This window comes from Myxine glutinosa, chromosome 9, assembly GCF_964187855.1.
Source record: "Myxine glutinosa chromosome 9, kmMyxGlut1.1, whole genome shotgun sequence".
NCBI classification, from domain to species: Eukaryota; Metazoa; Chordata; class Myxini; order Myxiniformes; family Myxinidae; genus Myxine; species Myxine glutinosa.
In genome coordinates, this window is record NC_136269.1 from 4,211,310 (window position 1) to 4,229,421 (window position 18,112).

Here is an 18,112-nt window from a genome sequence, read left to right on the forward strand (position 1 = left end):
GAGCATGAGGAGTTTCACAAAGTAAGACTTCGAGCATGAGGAGTTGCACAAAGTAAGATTTGGAGCATGAGGAGTTGCACAAAGTAAGATTTGGAGCATGAGGAGTTGCACAAAGTAAGACTTCGAGCATGAGGAGTTGCACAAAGTAATATTTGGAGAAGAGGAGTTGCACAAAGTAAGAGTTGCAGAATGAGGAGTTGCACAAAGTAAGATTTGGAGAATGAAGAGTTGCACAAAGTAAGATTTGGAGAATGAAGAGTTGCACAAAGTAATATTTGGAGCATGAGGAGTTGCACAAAGTAAAATTTGGAGAATGAAGAGTTGCACAAAGTAAGATTTGGAGAATGAAGAGTTGCACAAAGTAAGATTTGGAGAATGGAGAATAAAGAGTTGCACAAAGTAAGATTTGGAGAATGAAGAGTTGCACAAAGTAAGATTTGGAGAATGAAGAGTTGCACAAAGTAAGACTTGGAGCATGAGGAGTTACACAAACTAAGAATTGGAGCATGAGGAGTTGCACAAAGTAAGATTTGGAGAATGAAGAGTTGCACAAAGTAAGACTTCGAGCATGAGGAGTTGCACAAAGTAAGATTTGGAGAATGAGGAGTTGCACAAAGTAAGACTTGGAGCACGAGGAGTTGCACAAAGTAAGATTTGGAGCATGAGGAGTTGCATAAAGTAAGATTTGGAGAATGAGGAGTTGCACAAAGTAAGATTTGGAGAATGAGGAGTTGCACAAAGTAAGACTTCGAGCATGAGGACTTGCACAAAGTAAGATTTGGAGAATGAGGGGTTGCACAAAGTAAGACTTCGAGCATGAGGAGTTGCACAAAGTAAGACTTCGAGCATGAGGAGTTGCACAAAGTAAGACTTGGAGAATGAAGAGTTGCACAAAGTAAGATTTGGAGAATGAAGAGTTGCACAAAGTAAGATTTGGAGAATGAAGAGCTGCACAAAGTAAGACTTGGAGCATGAGGAGTTGCACAAAGTAAGATTTGGAGAATGAGGAGTTGCACAAAGTAAGATTTGGAGAATGAGGAGTTGCACAAAGTAAGATTTGGAGCATGAGGAGTTGCACAAAGTAAGACTTCGAGCATGAGGAGTTGCGCAAAGTAAGATTTGGAGAATGAGGAGTTGCACAAAGTAAGATTTGGAGCATGAGGAGTTGAACAAAGTAAGACTTGGAGCATGAGGAGTTGCACATAGTAAGATTTGGAGAATGAAGAAGAGTTGCACAAAGTAAGATTTGGAGAATGAAGAGTTGCACAAAGTAGGACTTGGAGGATGAGGAGTTGCACAAAGTAATATTTGAAGAATGAGGAGTTGCACAAAGTAATATTTGGAGAATGAGGAGTTGCACAAAGTAAGATTTGGAGAAAGAGGAGTTGCACAAATTAAGATTTGGAGAATGAGGAGTTGCACAAAGTAAGATTTGGAGTAGGAAGAGTTGCACAAAGTAAGATTTGGAGAATGAAGAGTTGCACAAAGTAAGATTTGGAGAATGAGGAGTTGCACAAAGTAAGATTTGGAGCATGAGGAGTTGCACAGAGTAAGATTTGGAGCATGAGGAGTTGCACAAAGTAAGATTTGGAGAATGAGGAGTTGCACAAAGTAATATTTGGAGAATGAGGAGTTGCACAAAGTAAGACTTCGAGCATGAGGAGTTGCACAAAGTAAGATTTGGAGCATGAGGAGTTGCACAAAGTAAGATTTGGAGAATGAGGTGATGCACAAAGTAAGTCTTCGAACATGAAGAGGTGCACAAAGTAAGACTTGGAGCACGAGGAGTTGCACAAAGTAAGATTTGGAGAATGAGGAGTTGCACAAAGTAGGATTTGGAGAATGAGGAGTTGCACAAAGTAAGACTTGGAGCATGAGGACTTGCACAATGTAAGATTTGGAGAATGAGGGGTTGCACAAAGTAAGACTTCGAGCATGAGGAGATGCACAAAGTAAGACTTGGAGCATGAGGAGTTGCACAAAGTAAGACTTGGAGAATGAAGAGTTGCACAAAGTAAGATTTGGAGAATGAAGAGTTGCACAATGTAAGATTTGGAGAATGAAGAGTTGCACAAAGTAAGATTTAGAGAATGAAGAGTTGCACAAAGTAAGACTTTGAGCATGAGGAGTTGCACAAAGTAAGATTTGGAGCATGAGGAGTTGCACAAAGTAAGATTTGGAGAATGAGGGGTTGCACAAAGTAAGACTTCGAGCATGAGGAGTTGCACAAAGTAAGACTTGGAGCACGAGGAGTTGCACAAAGTAATATTTGGAGAATGAGGAGATGCACAAAGTAAGACTTGGAGCATGAGGAGTTGCACAGAGTAAGATTTGGAGCATGAGGAGTTGCACAAAGTAAGATTTGGAGAATGAAGAGTTGCACAAAGTAAGACTTTGAGCATGAGGAGTTGCACAAAGTAAGATTTGGAGCATGAGAAGTTGCACAAAGTAAGATTTGGAGAATGAGGGGTTGCACAAAGTAAGACTTCGAGCATGAGGAGTTGCACAAAGTAAGACTTGGAGCACGAGGAGTTGCACAAAGTAATATTTGGAGAATGAGGAGATGCACAAAGTAAGATTTGGAGAATGAAGAGTTTCACAAAGTAAGATTTGGAGAATGAAGAGTTGCACAAAGTAAGATTTGCAGAATGAGGAGTTGCACAAAGTAAGATTTGGAGAATGAAGAGTTGCACAAAGTAAGCCTTCGAGCATGAGGAGTTGCACAAAGTAAGATTTGGAGCATTAGGAGTTGCACAAAGTAAGATTTGGAGCATGAGGAGTTGCACAAAGTAAGATTTGGAGAATGAGGAGTTGCACAAAGTAAGATTTGGAGAATGAGGAGTTGCACAAAGTAAGACTTGGAGAATGAAGAGTTGCACAAAGTAGGATTTGGAGCATGAGGAGTTGCACAAAGTAAGATTTGGAGCATTAGGAGTTGCACAAATTAAGATTTGGAGCATGAGGAGATGCACAAAGTAAGATTTGGAGAATGAGGAGTTGCACAAAGTAAGATTTGGTGAATGCCGAGTTGCACAAAGTAAGATTTGCAGAATGAGGAGTTCCACAAAGTAAGATTTGGAGCACGAGGAGTTGCACAAAGTCCGATTTGTAGAATGAGGAGTTGCACAAAGTAAGATTTGGAGAATGAAGAGTTGCACAAAGTAAGATTTGGAGAATGAAGAGTTGCACAAAGTAGGATTTGGAGCATGAGGAGTTGCACAAAGTAAGATTTGGAGAATGAGGAGTTGCACAAAGTAAGATTTGGAACATGAGGAGTTGCACAAAGTAAGATTTGGAACATGAGGAGTTGCACAAAGTAAAACCGAGCATGAGTAGTTGCACAAAGTAATATTTGGAGAATGAGGAGTTGCACAAGTAGATTTGGAGAATCAGGAGTTGCACAAAGTAAGATTTGGAGAATGAGGAGTTGCACAAAGTAAGATTTGGAGAATGAGGTGTTGCACAAAGTAAGATTTGGAGAATGAGGAGTTGCACAAAGTAAGATTTGGAGCATGAGGAGTTGCACAAAGTAAGATTTGGAGCATGAGGAGTTGCACAAAGTAAGACTTCGAGCATGAAGAGTTGCACAAAGTAAGATTTGCAGAATGAGGAGTTGCACAAAGTAAGATTTGCAGAATGAGGAGTTGCACAAAGTAAGATTTGGAGAATGAAGAGTTGCACAAAGTAAGATTTGGAGAATGAAGAGTTGCACAAAGTAAGATTTTGAGAATGAAGAGTTGCACAAAATAAGATTTGGAGCATGAGGAGTTGCACAAAGTAAGATTTGGAGAATAAAGAGTTGCACAAAAAAGATTTGGAGAATGGAGAATAAAGAGTTGCACAAAGTAAGATTTGGAGAATGAAGAGTTGCATAAAGTAAGATTTGGAGCATGAGGAGTTGCACAAAGTAAGATTTGGAGAATGAAGAGTTGCACAAAGTAAGATTTGGAACATGAGGAGTTGCACAAAGTAAGATTTGGAGAATGAAGAGTTGCACAAAGTAAGATTTGGAGAATGAAGAGTTGCACAAAGTAAGATTTGGAGAATGAAGAGTTGCACAAAGTAAGATTTGGAGAATGAAGAGTTGCACAAAGTAAGATTTGGAGAATGAACAGTTGCACAAAGTAAGATTTGGAGCATGATGAGTTGCACAAAGTAAGATTTGGAGCATGAGGAGTTGCACAAAGTAAGATTTGGAGAATGAAGAGTTGCACAAAGTAAGATTTGGAGCATGAAGAGTTGCACAAAGTAAGATTTGGAGAATGAAGAGTTGCACATAGTAAGATTTGGAGCATGAGGAGTTGAACAAAGTAAGACTTGGAGCATGAGGAGTTGCACATAGTAAGATTTGGAGAATGAAGAAGAGTTGCACAAAGTAAGATTTGGAGAATGAAGAGTTGCACAAAGTAGGACTTGGAGGATGAGGAGTTGCACAAAGTAATATTTGGAGAATGACGAGTTGCACAAAGTAATATTTGGAGAATGACGAGTTGCACAAATTAATATTTGGAGAATGAGGAGTTGCACAAAGTAAGATTTGGAGAAAGAGGAGTTGCACAAATTAAGATTTGGAGAATGAGGAGTTGCACAAAGTAAGATTTGGAGTAGGAAGAGTTGCACAAAGTAAGATTTGGAGAATGAAGAGTTGCACAAAGTAAGACTTGGAGGATGAGGAGTTGCACAAAGTAATATTTGGAGAATGAGGAGTTGCACAAAGTAATATTTGGAGAATGAGGAGTTGCACAAAGTAAGACTTCGAGCATGAGGAGTTGCACAAAGTAATATTTGGAGAAGAGGAGTTGCACAAAGTAAGAGTTGCAGAATGAGGAGTTGCACAAAGTAAGATTTGGAGAATGAAGAGTTGCACAAAGTAAGATTTGGAGAATGAAGAGTTGCACAAAGTAAGATTTGGAGCATGAGGAGTTGCACAAAGTAAGATTTGGAGAATGAAGAGTTGCACAAAGTAAGATTTGGAGAATGAAGAGTTGCACAAAGTAGGATTTGGAGCATGAGGAGTTGCACAAAGTAAGATTTGGAGAATGAGGAGTTGCACAAAGTAAGATTTGGAGAATGAGGAGTTGCACAAAGTAAGATTTGGAGAATGAGGTGTTGCACAAAGTAAGATTTGGAGAATGAGGAGTTGCACAAAGTAAGATTTGGAGCATGAGGAGTTGCACAAAGTAAGATTTGGAGCATGAGGAGTTGCACAAAGTAAGACTTCGAGCATGAAGAGTTGCACAAAGTAAGATTTGCAGAATGAGGAGTTGCACAAAGTAAGATTTGCAGAATGAGGAGTTGCACAAAGTAAGATTTGGAGAATGAAGAGTTGCACAAAGTAAGATTTGGAGAATGAAGAGTTGCACAAAGTAAGATTTTGAGAATGAAGAGTTGCACAAAATAAGATTTGGAGCATGAGGAGTTGCACAAAGTAAGATTTGGAGAATAAAGAGTTGCACAAAAAAGATTTGGAGAATGGAGAATAAAGAGTTGCACAAAGTAAGATTTGGAGAATGAAGAGTTGCACAAAGTAAGATTTGGAGCATGAGGAGTTGCACAAAGTAAGATTTGGAGAATGAAGAGTTGCACAAAGTAAGATTTGGAACATGAGGAGTTGCACAAAGTAAGATTTGGAGAATGAAGAGTTGCACAAAGTAAGATTTGGAGAATGAAGAGTTGCACAAAGTAAGATTTGGAGAATGAAGAGTTGCACAAAGTAAGATTTGGAGAATGAAGAGTTGCACAAAGTAAGATTTGGAGAATGAACAGTTGCACAAAGTAAGATTTGGAGCATGATGAGTTGCACAAAGTAAGATTTGGAGCATGAGGAGTTGCACAAAGTAAGATTTGGAGAATGAAGAGTTGCACAAAGTAAGATTTGGAGCATGAAGAGTTGCACAAAGTAAGATTTGGAGAATGAAGAGTTGCACATAGTAAGATTTGGAGCATGAGGAGTTGAACAAAGTAAGACTTGGAGCATGAGGAGTTGCACATAGTAAGATTTGGAGAATGAAGAAGAGTTGCACAAAGTAAGATTTGGAGAATGAAGAGTTGCACAAAGTAGGACTTGGAGGATGAGGAGTTGCACAAAGTAATATTTGGAGAATGACGAGTTGCACAAAGTAATATTTGGAGAATGACGAGTTGCACAAAGTAATATTTGGAGAATGAGGAGTTGCACAAAGTAAGATTTGGAGAAAGAGGAGTTGCACAAATTAAGATTTGGAGAATGAGGAGTTGCACAAAGTAAGATTTGGAGTAGGAAGAGTTGCACAAAGTAAGATTTGGAGAATGAAGAGTTGCACAAAGTAAGACTTGGAGGATGAGGAGTTGCACAAAGTAATATTTGGAGAATGAGGAGTTGCACAAAGTAATATTTGGAGAATGAGGAGTTGCACAAAGTAAGACTTCGAGCATGAGGAGTTGCACAAAGTAATATTTGGAGAAGAGGAGTTGCACAAAGTAAGAGTTGCAGAATGAGGAGTTGCACAAAGTAAGATTTGGAGAATGAAGAGTTGCACAAAGTAAGATTTGGAGAATGAAGAGTTGCACAAAGTAAGATTTGGAGCATGAGGAGTTGCACAAAGTAAGATTTGGAGAATGAAGAGTTGCACAAAGTAAGATTTGGAGAATGAAGAGTTGCACAAAGTAGGATTTGGAGCATGAGGAGTTGCACAAAGTAAGATTTGGAGAATGAGGAGTTGCACAAAGTAAGATTTGGAGCATGAGGAGTTGCACAAAGTAAAACCGAGTATGAGTAGTTGCACAAAGTAAGATTTGGAGAATGAGGAGTGCACAAAGTAAGACTTGGAGAATGAAGAGTTGCACAAAGTAAGATTTGGAGAATGAGCAGTTGCACAAAGTAAGATTTGGAGCACGAGGAGTTGCACAAAGTAAGACTTCGAGCCTGAGGAGTTGCACAAAGTAAGACTTCGAGTCTGAGGAGTTGCACAAAGTAAGATTTGGAGCATGAGGAGTTGCACAAAGTAAGATTTGGAGCATGAGGAGTTGCACAAAGTAAGACTTCGAGCATGAGGAGTTGCACAAAGTAAGATTTGGAGAATGAGGAGTTGCACAAAGTAAGAGTTGCAGAATGAGGAGTTGCACAAAGTAAGATTTGGAGAATGAAGAGTTGCACAAAGTAAGATTTGGAGAATGAAGAGTTGCACAAAGTAAGATTTAGAGAATGAAGAGTTGCACAAAGTAAGATTTGGAGAATGAAGAGTTGCACAAAGTAAGATTTGGAGAATGAAGAGTTGCACAAAGTAAGATTTGGAGAATGAGGAGTTGCACAAAGTAAGCCTTCGAGCATGAGGAGTTGCACAAAGTAAGATTTGGAGCATGAGGAGATGCACAAAGTAAGATTTGGAGAATGAGGGGTTGCACAAAGTAAGACTTCGAGCATGAGGAGTTGCACAAAGTAAGACTTGGAGCACGAGGAGTTGCTCAAAGTAGGTTTTGGAGAATGAGGAGTTGCACAAAGTAGGATTTGGAGAATGAAGAGTTGCACAAAGTAAGATTTGGAGAATGAAGAGTTGCACAAAGTAAGACTTGGAGCATGAGGAGTTGCACAAAGTAAGATTTGGAGCATGAGCAGTTGCACGAAGTAAGATTTGGAGAATGAAGAGTTGCACAAAGTAAGACTTCGAGCATGAGGAGTTGCACAAAGTAAGATTTGGAGCATGAGGATTTGCACAAAGTAAGATTTGGAGAATGAGGAGTTGCACAAAGTAAGATTTGGAGCATGAGGAGTTGCACAAAGTAAGACCTAGCATGAGTAGTTGCACAAAGTAAGATTTGGAGAATGAGGAGTTGCACAAAGTAAGACTTGGAGAATGAAGAGTTGCACAAAGTAAGATTTGGAGAAGGAGCAGTTGCACAAAGTAAGATTTGGAGCATGAGGAGTTTCACAAAGTAAGACTTCGAGCATGAGGAGTTGCACAAAGTAAGATTTGGAGCATGAGGAGTTGCACAAAGTAAGATTTGGAGCATGAGGAGTTGCACAAAGTAAGACTTCGAGCATGAGGAGTTGCACAAAGTAATATTTGGAGAAGAGGAGTTGCACAAAGTAAGAGTTGCAGAATGAGGAGTTGCACAAAGTAAGATTTGGAGAATGAAGAGTTGCACAAAGTAAGATTTGGAGAATGAAGAGTTGCACAAAGTAAGATTTGGAGCATGAGGAGTTGCACAAAGTAAAATTTGGAGAATGAAGAGTTGCACAAAGTAAGATTTGGAGAATGAAGAGTTGCACAAAGTAAGATTTGGAGAATGGAGAATAAAGAGTTGCACAAAGTAAGATTTGGAGAATGAAGAGTTGCACAAAGTAAGATTTGGAGAATGAAGAGTTGCACAAAGTAAGACTTGGAGCATGAGGAGTTACACAAACTAAGAATTGGAGCATGAGGAGTTGCACAAAGTAAGATTTGGAGAATGAAGAGTTGCACAAAGTAAGACTTCGAGCATGAGGAGTTGCACAAAGTAAGATTTGGAGAATGAGGAGTTGCACAAAGTAAGACTTGGAGCACGAGGAGTTGCACAAAGTAAGATTTGGAGCATGAGGAGTTGCACAAAGTAAGATTTGGAGAATGAGGAGTTGCACAAAGTAAGATTTGGAGAATGAGGAGTTGCACAAAGTAAGACTTCGAGCATGAGGACTTGCACAAAGTAAGATTTGGAGAATGAGGGGTTGCACAAAGTAAGACTTCGAGCATGAGGAGTTGCACAAAGTAAGACTTCGAGCATGAGGAGTTGCACAAAGTAAGACTTGGAGAATGAAGAGTTGCACAAAGTAAGATTTGGAGAATGAAGAGTTGCACAAAGTAAGATTTGGAGAATGAAGAGCTGCACAAAGTAAGACTTGGAGCATGAGGAGTTGCACAAAGTAAGATTTGGAGAATGAGGAGTTGCACAAAGTAAGATTTGGAGAATGAGGAGTTGCACAAAGTAAGATTTGGAGCATGAGGAGTTGCACAAAGTAAGACTTCGAGCATGAGGAGTTGCGCAAAGTAAGATTTGGAGAATGAGGAGTTGCACAAAGTAAGATTTGGAGCATGAGGAGTTGCACAAAGTAAGACTTCGAGCATGAAGAGTTGCACAAAGTAAGAGTTGGAGCATGAGGAGTTGCACAAAGTAAGACTTCGAGCATGAAGAGTTGCACAAAGTAAGATTTGCAGAATGAGGAGTTGCACAAAGTAAGATTTGCAGAATGAGGAGTTGCACAAAGTAAGTTTGGAGAATGAAGAGTTGCACAAAGTAAGATTTGGAGAATGAAAAGTTGCACAAAGTAAGATTTTGAGAATGAAGAGTTGCACAAAGTAAGATTTGGAGAATGAAGAGTTGCACAAAGTAAGATTTGGAGAATGAAGAGTTGAACAAAGTAAGACTTGGAGCATGAGGAGTTGCACAAAGTAAGATTTGGAGAATGAAGAGTTGCACAAAGTAAGATTTGGAGAATGAAGAGTTGAACAAAGTAAGACTTGGAGCATGAGGAGTTGCACAAAGTAAGATTTGGAGAATGAAGAGTTGCACAAAGTAAGATTTGGAGAATGAAGAGTTGCACAAAGTAAGATTTGGAGAATGAAGAGTTGAACAAAGTAAGACTTGGAGCATGAGGAGTTGCACAAAGTAAGATTTGGAGAATGAAGAGTTGCACAAAGTAAGATTTGGAGCATGAGGAGTTGCACAAAGTAAGATTTGGAGAATGAAGAGTTGCACAAAGTAAGATTTGGAGAATGAAGAGTTGCACAAAGTAAGATTTGGAGAATGAGGATTTGAACAAAGTAAGACTTGGAGCACGAGGAGTTGCACAAAGTAAGACTTGGAGAATGAAGAGTTGCACAAAGTAAGATTTGGAGCATGAGGAGTTGCACAAAGTAAGATTTGGAGAATGAAGAGTTGCACAAAGTAAGATTTGGAGAATGAAGAGTTGCACAAAGTAAGATTTGGAGAATGAACAGTTGCACAAAGTAAGACTTGGAGCATGATGAGTTGCACAAAGTAAGATTTGGAGCATGAGGAGTTGCACAAAGTAAGATTTGGAGAATGAAGAGTTGCACAAAGTAAGATTTGGAGAATGAGGAGTTGCACAAAGTAAGATTTGGAGAATGAGGAGTTGCACAAAGTAAGATTTGGAGAATGAGGAGTTGCACAAAGTAAGATTTGGAGAATGAGGTGTTGCACAAAGTAAGATTTGGAGAATGAGGAGTTGCACAAAGTAAGATTTGGAGCATGAGGAGTTGCACAAAGTAAGATTTGGAGCATGAGGAGTTGCACAAAGTAAGACTTTGAGCATGAAGAGTTGCAGAAAGTAAGAGTTGGAGCATGAGGAGTTGCACAAAGTAAGACTTTGAGCATGAAGAGTTGCACAAAGTAAGATTTCCAGAATGAGGAGTTGCACAAAGTAAGATTTGCAGAATGAGGAGTTGCACAAAGTAAGATTTGGAGAATGAAGAGTTGCACAAAGTAAGATTTGGAGAATGAAGAGTTGCACAAAGTAAGATTTTGAGAATGAAGAGTTGCACAAAATAAGATTTGGAGCATGAGGAGTTGCACAAAGTAAGATTTGGAGAATAAAGAGTTGCACAAAAAAGATTTGGAGAATGGAGAATAAAGAGTTGCACAAAGTAAGATTTGGAGAATGAAGAGTTGCACAAAGTAAGATTTGGAGCATGAGGAGTTGCACAAAGTAAGATTTGGAGAATGAAGAGTTGCACAAAGTAAGATTTGGAACATGAGGAGTTGCACAAAGTAAGATTTGGAGAATGAAGAGTTGCACAAAGTAAGATTTGGAGAATGAAGAGTTGCACAAAGTAAGATTTGGAGAATGAAGAGTTGCACAAAGTAAGATTTGGAGAATGAACAGTTGCACAAAGTAAGATTTGGAGCATGATGAGTTGCACAAAGTAAGATTTGGAGCATGAGGAGTTGCACAAAGTAAGATTTGGAGAATGAAGAGTTGCACAAAGTAAGATTTGGAGCATGAAGAGTTGCACAAAGTAAGATTTGGAGAATGAAGAGTTGCACATAGTAAGATTTGGAGCATGAGGAGTTGAACAAAGTAAGACTTGGAGCATGAGGAGTTGCACATAGTAAGATTTGGAGAATGAAGAAGAGTTGCACAAAGTAAGATTTGGAGAATGAAGAGTTGCACAAAGTAGGACTTGGAGGATGAGGAGTTGCACAAAGTAATATTTGGAGAATGAGGAGTTGCACAAAGTAATATTTGGAGAATGAGGAGTTGCACAAAGTAAGATTTGGAGAAAGAGGAGTTGCACAAATTAAGATTTGGAGAATGAGGAGTTGCACAAAGTAAGATTTGGAGTAGGAAGAGTTGCACAAAGTAAGATTTGGAGAATGAAGAGTTGCACAAAGTAAGATTTGGAGAATGAGGAGTTGCACAAAGTAAGATTTGGAGAATGAGGATTTGAACAAAGTAAGACTTGGAGCACGAGGAGTTGCACAAAGTAAGATTTGGAGAATGAAGAGTTGCACAAAGTAAGATTTGGAGAATGAAGAGTTGCACAAAGTAAGATTTGGAGCATGAGGAGTTGCACAAAGTAAGATTTGGAGAATGAAGAGTTGCACAAAGTAAGATTTGGAGAATGAAGAGTTGCACAAAGTAAGATTTGGAGAATGAACAGTTGCACAAAGTAAGACTTGGAGCATGATGAGTTGCACAAAGTAAGATTTGGAGCATGAGGAGTTGCACAAAGTAAGATTTGGAGAATGAAGAGTTGCACAAAGTAAGATTTGGAGAATGAGGAGTTGCACAAAGTAAGATTTGGAGAATGAGGAGTTGCACAAAGTAAGATTTGGAGAATGAGGAGTTGCACAAAGTAAGATTTGGAGAATGAGGTGTTGCACAAAGTAAGATTTGGAGAATGAGGAGTTGCACAAAGTAAGATTTGGAGCATGAGGAGTTGCACAAAGTAAGATTTGGAGCATGAGGAGTTGCACAAAGTAAGACTTTGAGCATGAAGAGTTGCAGAAAGTAAGAGTTGGAGCATGAGGAGTTGCACAAAGTAAGACTTCGAGCATGAAGAGTTGCACAAAGTAAGATTTCCAGAATGAGGAGTTGCACAAAGTAAGATTTGCAGAATGAGGAGTTGCACAAAGTAAGATTTGGAGAATGAAGAGTTGCACAAAGTAAGATTTGGAGAATGAAGAGTTGCACAAAGTAAGATTTTGAGAATGAAGAGTTGCACAAAATAAGATTTGGAGCATGAGGAGTTGCACAAAGTAAGATTTGGAGAATAAAGAGTTGCACAAAAAAGATTTGGAGATTGGAGAATAAAGAGTTGCACAAAGTAAGATTTGGAGAATGAAGAGTTGCACAAAGTAAGATTTGGAGCATGAGGAGTTGCACAAAGTAAGATTTGGAGAATGAAGAGTTGCACAAAGTAAGATTTGGAACATGAGGAGTTGCACAAAGTAAGATTTGGAGAATGAAGAGTTGCACAAAGTAAGATTTGGAGAATGAAGAGTTGCACAAAGTAAGATTTGGAGAATGAAGAGTTGCACAAAGTAAGATTTGGAGAATGAACAGTTGCACAAAGTAAGATTTGGAGCATGATGAGTTGCACAAAGTAAGATTTGGAGCATGAGGAGTTGCACAAAGTAAGATTTGGAGAATGAAGAGTTGCACAAAGTAAGATTTGGAGCATGAAGAGTTGCACAAAGTAAGATTTGGAGAATGAAGAGTTGCACATAGTAAGATTTGGAGCATGAGGAGTTGAACAAAGTAAGACTTGGAGCATGAGGAGTTGCACATAGTAAGATTTGGAGAATGAAGAAGAGTTGCACAAAGTAAGATTTGGAGAATGAAGAGTTGCACAAAGTAGGACTTGGAGGATGAGGAGTTGCACAAAGTAATATTTGAAGAATGAGGAGTTGCACAAAGTAATATTTGGAGAATGAGGAGTTGCACAAAGTAAGATTTGGAGAAAGAGGAGTTGCACAAATTAAGATTTGGAGAATGAGGAGTTGCACAAAGTAAGATTTGGAGTAGGAAGAGTTGCACAAAGTAAGATTTGGAGAATGAAGAGTTGCACAAAGTAAGATTTGGAGAATGAGGAGTTGCACAAAGTAAGATTTGGAGCATGAGGAGTTGCACAGAGTAAGATTTGGAGCATGAGGAGTTGCACAAAGTAAGATTTGGAGAATGAGGAGTTGCACAAAGTAATATTTGGAGAATGAGGAGTTGCACAAAGTAAGATTTGGAGAATGAGGAGTTGCACAAAGTAAGATTTGGAGAATGAAGAGTTGCACAAAGTAAGATTTGGAGCATGAGGAGTTGCACAGAGTAAGATTTGGAGCATGAGGAGTTGCACAAAGTAAGATTTGGAGCATGAGGAGTTGCACAAAGTAAGGATGTGAATTGATTAAAGTAGTTTTCGTGAACAAGGTGCGCATACTAAGGATAGTGTGACCACAAAGGGTTACCTATAGAATGAAGAAGGCACCCAGCTAACACGGCACCACGTATGTTTGACAGGGTAGTGATAGGTGGGCAGGGTAAGGGTGGGTAGTACAGGAGATGGTGGGGTATGGTGGGGATTTGGGGGCTCGGGAGTACATTGAGCTTGCGATGAAGTTTCAAGTAGAGAGGAATGGCCCGAGGATGGTGGGTTAGGGGGGCAGCGGAGAGTATGAGATCCAGGAGATCCACAAGTGATGCTGATGCCTTGTGGCTTGCGTGGTTTGCAAACAGCCGAGATACCAGGACCCTCAGGTAGCCATCACGGTGCGCGAATAAAAGCGGCGACTTTAACGCAAAGACCATTGGTCACGCTCAGGTGCTCAGTGTAGCCGCGGCCGCTACAGTTTGGCCTTCGTCCATTGCAGAATTACATCAAAAGGTCCTCTCGGGTCTTCCTGAGATAACATTGGAAAATGGGATTCCAAAATTTAACTGCAAGAAGCTTTGCTCTTATCACTGCAATCAGAGGAAGCGATTAGGGTTCAAAAAGATTTGCCAAAGTCGTCTTTGGACTCGCTCCTTAAAGGAATTCTAATGAAGCCAAATTTCTCTCTAACGAGCAAAGAGTTTAAAGAAACAGCTTGAAGCAATCTATTTCATGTTCGGCTCCATTTTTAAAAAGTCATAAAAGGGTTTTGTCCAATTAACATTTTCCAAGCACATCTTATCCAACCGCTCACCAAGCACAGGTTGAACCAAAGGTAAGAAAATGCAACTTGTCTGACAGAAGTGGCTGTCTTTCGGTGATGTCCGACGGATGATTGTGCGAGGGAGAGGCTGGGATGGGGAGGAGGGTTGGAGACGGGACAAGGAGAGTTCTTGGGAGGAAAATAAAAAAGGCAGCCTTTGTTTAAAGGGGCAACATATGCTTCAGATCCAACATGCTCAAGCGTTGGGACATTGAAAGCGGTTTCGAAAATTTCATTTCCTTATTAGTGAAGTATGGTATTCGAAAGTAAATAAATAAAGGTGTATTGATTAACTTATCGATATTATTTCAGCCAAATGATTTTGAAAGACGTGCACGACTCACCAATCCGAAGGCCGTGCGTTGAGCCTGCAGGTGCACCTTAACCACCTCGAAGGGGTTGATGACCACAGCCTCGGTGAGACCACAACCCAAACCGGCAAGCGTGTAGGCCTGGGCAATGACCAAGTCAGGTAAATAAGAATACATGAGGTGGGAGGTAGTTTAAAATTGCGAAACCTTCAGGGGTTAATACTCTGCACAAATTAAAAGGCCGGTAGTGTCCGTATGCACACAGGTAGCCAATCATTGTTAGGATATTATCAAAATATATGAAAAGTATGATCTACCTATTGTTACTACAGAAATCAAAGCAAACAGCAAAGCGATACACAGGAAATAATTGACACTTCAGGGTATCACCATATGAGGGGTTGAGGGACCCACACCCTGAGATTCTTAAAATCAAAACACTCTTAGTCAGACTAAAGCATCATGAGGTTCATCAATATTAACAAAACTCTTCAAATCAACACACCTGACTTCCTCACGTTCCATGTGTCCAGAGTTTAAGGTTTCTTCCATCATTTTTGGAGATTGGTAACCATTTGCATTTTTAAAAGTTTGAAAGTCTCTCGATCCGAAAACCAAAGTTTCCATTTGATTTGAAAAAAAATTCAAATCAATTCAATTTTGAAAAAAAAATTATTCAAATCAAATCAATTTTGAATTTTAAAAAATTCAAATCAAATCAATTTTGAAAAAATAAAATTCAAATCAAATCAATTTTGAAATAAATAAAAATTCAAATCAAATGGTTTTCGTATTCAGACTCTTAAGTTTTTCAGAAATGCAAAGGGGTTAAAAAAATCTTCACAAATGCGGAACGAAATTACATTTGGAACCTGAACAAATTCTTTACAAGACAAATAATATCTGAGATTAATTTTGATTAAAAAAAATTCCAAACGAAAAAATAAAAAAAATTAATAAATCGAAGATTTTTTTTTAGGTGGGAAGAGGAAATCAAAATACATCTCAAAGACTTCATTTTGAGAAGAGTCGCGAGTTTTATGAATCGTAGCAGTATTAATAATGATGTATTTATGTATCAATCATCCGTGTATTAATAATTATTTATTTATGAACATAATCCGTGTATTAATAATGATGTATTTATGTATCAATCATCCGTGTGTCAATAATTATTTATTTATGAACAGAATCCATGTATTAATAATTATTTATTTATGAACAGAATCCGTGTATTAATAATGATGTATTTATGTATCAATCATCCGTGTATTAATAATTATTTATTTATGAACAGAATCCATGTATTAATAATTAATTTATTTATGAACAGAATCCATGTATTAATAATTATTTATTTATGAACAGAATCCATGTATTAATAATTATTTATTTATGAACAGAATCCATGTATTAATAATTAATTTATTTATGAACAGAATCCATGTATTAATAATTATTTATTTATGAACAGAATCCATGTATTAATAATTATTTATTTATGAACAGAATCCGTGTATTAATAATGATGTATTTATGTATCAATCATCCGTGTGTCAATAATTATTTATTTGTGAACATAATCTAACACTGTTGCACTATCCACCACCGTTGCACAATCCACCACCGTTGCACTATCCACCACCGTTGCACTATCCACCACCGTTGCACTATCCACCACCGTTGCACTATCCACCACCGTTGCACTATCCACCACCGTTGCACTATCCACCACCGTTGCACTATCCACCACCGTTGCACTATCCACCACCGTTGCACTATCCACCACCGTTGCACTATCCACCACCGTTGCACTATCCACCACCGTTGCACTATCCACCACCGTTGCACTATCCACCACCGTTGCACTATTTAACACCGTTGCACTATCCACCACCGTTGCACTATCCACCACCGTTGCACTATCCACCACCGTTGCACTATCCACCACCGTTGCACTATCCACCACCGTTGCACTATCCACCACCGTTGCACTATCCACCACCGTTGCACTATCCACCACCGTTGCACTATCCACCACCGTTGCACTATCCACCACCGTTGCACTATCCACCACCGTTGCACTATCCACCACCGTTGCACTATCCACCACCGTTGCACTATCCACCACCGTTGCACTATTTAACACCGTTGCACTATTTAACACCGTTGCACTATCCACCACCGTTGCACTATTTAACACCGTTGCACTATTTAACACCGTTGCACTATCCACCACCGTTGCACTATTTAACACCGTTGCTAACAACCACCAATATTTGTCTCAGAAACACGTCGAGGGATTCGGACCAATGCGCTGAAATCACCAGCAAACGTCACGGAGTTGTATCAACCACCAGTGATTGTCTTGGCCCGAGAAACCAAAAAATTTAAACCAAAAAATTTAAAACGTTAAAAAAAACGTATTAATTTAAATAATGAAAATAAATATACTTCCCCATTTTTATTTTGACATCCTTGGGATATCGTGGGCGTGCCACACATCGACATTCCTCCCCTCATTCCTCCAATGAAAGTGCGCCGTTTTGACGGATAAACCTGGTCTGGTGTTGATGTGGCACAGCCTTGATGGGCTGAATGGCCTCTCCTCCTGCGTCTTGTTTCCTTGTGTAACACTGCACTGGTACCGCGTTATATGAACTCTCGAGTTGTTGTTGTTGTTTAACTTGTTTCACATCACACCTTTCACGAGCAGCTCAGGTGCTCATCAACCACACTCCTTTCGTCCCCATTTCTTTTCTTCCCAATGTCGGAATTCATGCACTTTTCCTGAAACATCAAATGCTCCCAAATGTAAGAAGTGCATGGACGGAATCATAAAATGGAAGAGCTCATACAATTATTCCACATTCAGTGTGATTGAAGCAAAGCACATTGTAAAGATCAAAGGATACATTTAAATGGCCTCCAAAAGCTCCTTGAACTGTGTGCGACTGAGGGGGTTGAGGGGCCCATGGAGGAGGAAGGGGATCACACCGCCAGTGAACCTGGATTAACGAGCTCCTGAGCTCACAGAGGTCCCATGGATGTGGTGACTCCTGGAATAAGAAGCTCTGTCCGGGGAAGTGGATTCCGCGATTGTCATCATCATATCTATAAAACACCTGGTGTTTCAATCCACTTAGTCCGAAGGTGAATGAATAAAAGAACAAAGAATTCCTCGTCGACAAAAAGGAATTCATCTCGGACAAGTTTTCCTCCATACTACTTCAGTGACGTCATCAATCCCCAGGTGAAATGCAAAGTTGATGAAGGTCTATTGATGGTTGAGCACACCTCACCCCTCTCACCCTCATCAAGAACCCACGAACGCATTCTTCGGTTCTTCCTCGCAGTTGTCTGCACGCTACAAACTATCCAGTGATGGGTATGAACCAGGCAAACCCAAAGTAATTCGACAGCAGATGCTCGTGCTTTTCGAATGAGGACAATATACATCATCTGGGATAAATGCTAGCAGCAGTAGAACCGACATCAATATGACACAGAACCCTAAACAACCCTATTTAGGAGACGAACATTAATTATCACCACAGCTGACAAACCCCGTAGAGTTATCGAATTACATCGTTGAAAAACTCATCATTCTTTTATTTGTAGTTTATTTGAACTTTGTC

The 18,112-nt window shown here is 39.4% G+C and overlaps 1 protein-coding gene across 2 annotated transcripts in view; it reads right to left on the bottom strand.

Moving 5' to 3' along the window:
* The window catches only part of SLC25A21 (solute carrier family 25 member 21), a 401,068-nt gene that overhangs the window by 68,664 nt on the left and 314,292 nt on the right, over window positions 1-18,112 (bottom strand). For both annotated transcript variants that reach the window (XM_078784071.1, XM_078784072.1), the window contains one exon: window positions 14,508-14,615. In XM_078784071.1, the coding sequence (XP_078640197.1) occupies window positions 14,508-14,615 (108 nt within the window). The remainder of the gene's footprint in view (window positions 1-14,507; window positions 14,616-18,112) is intronic.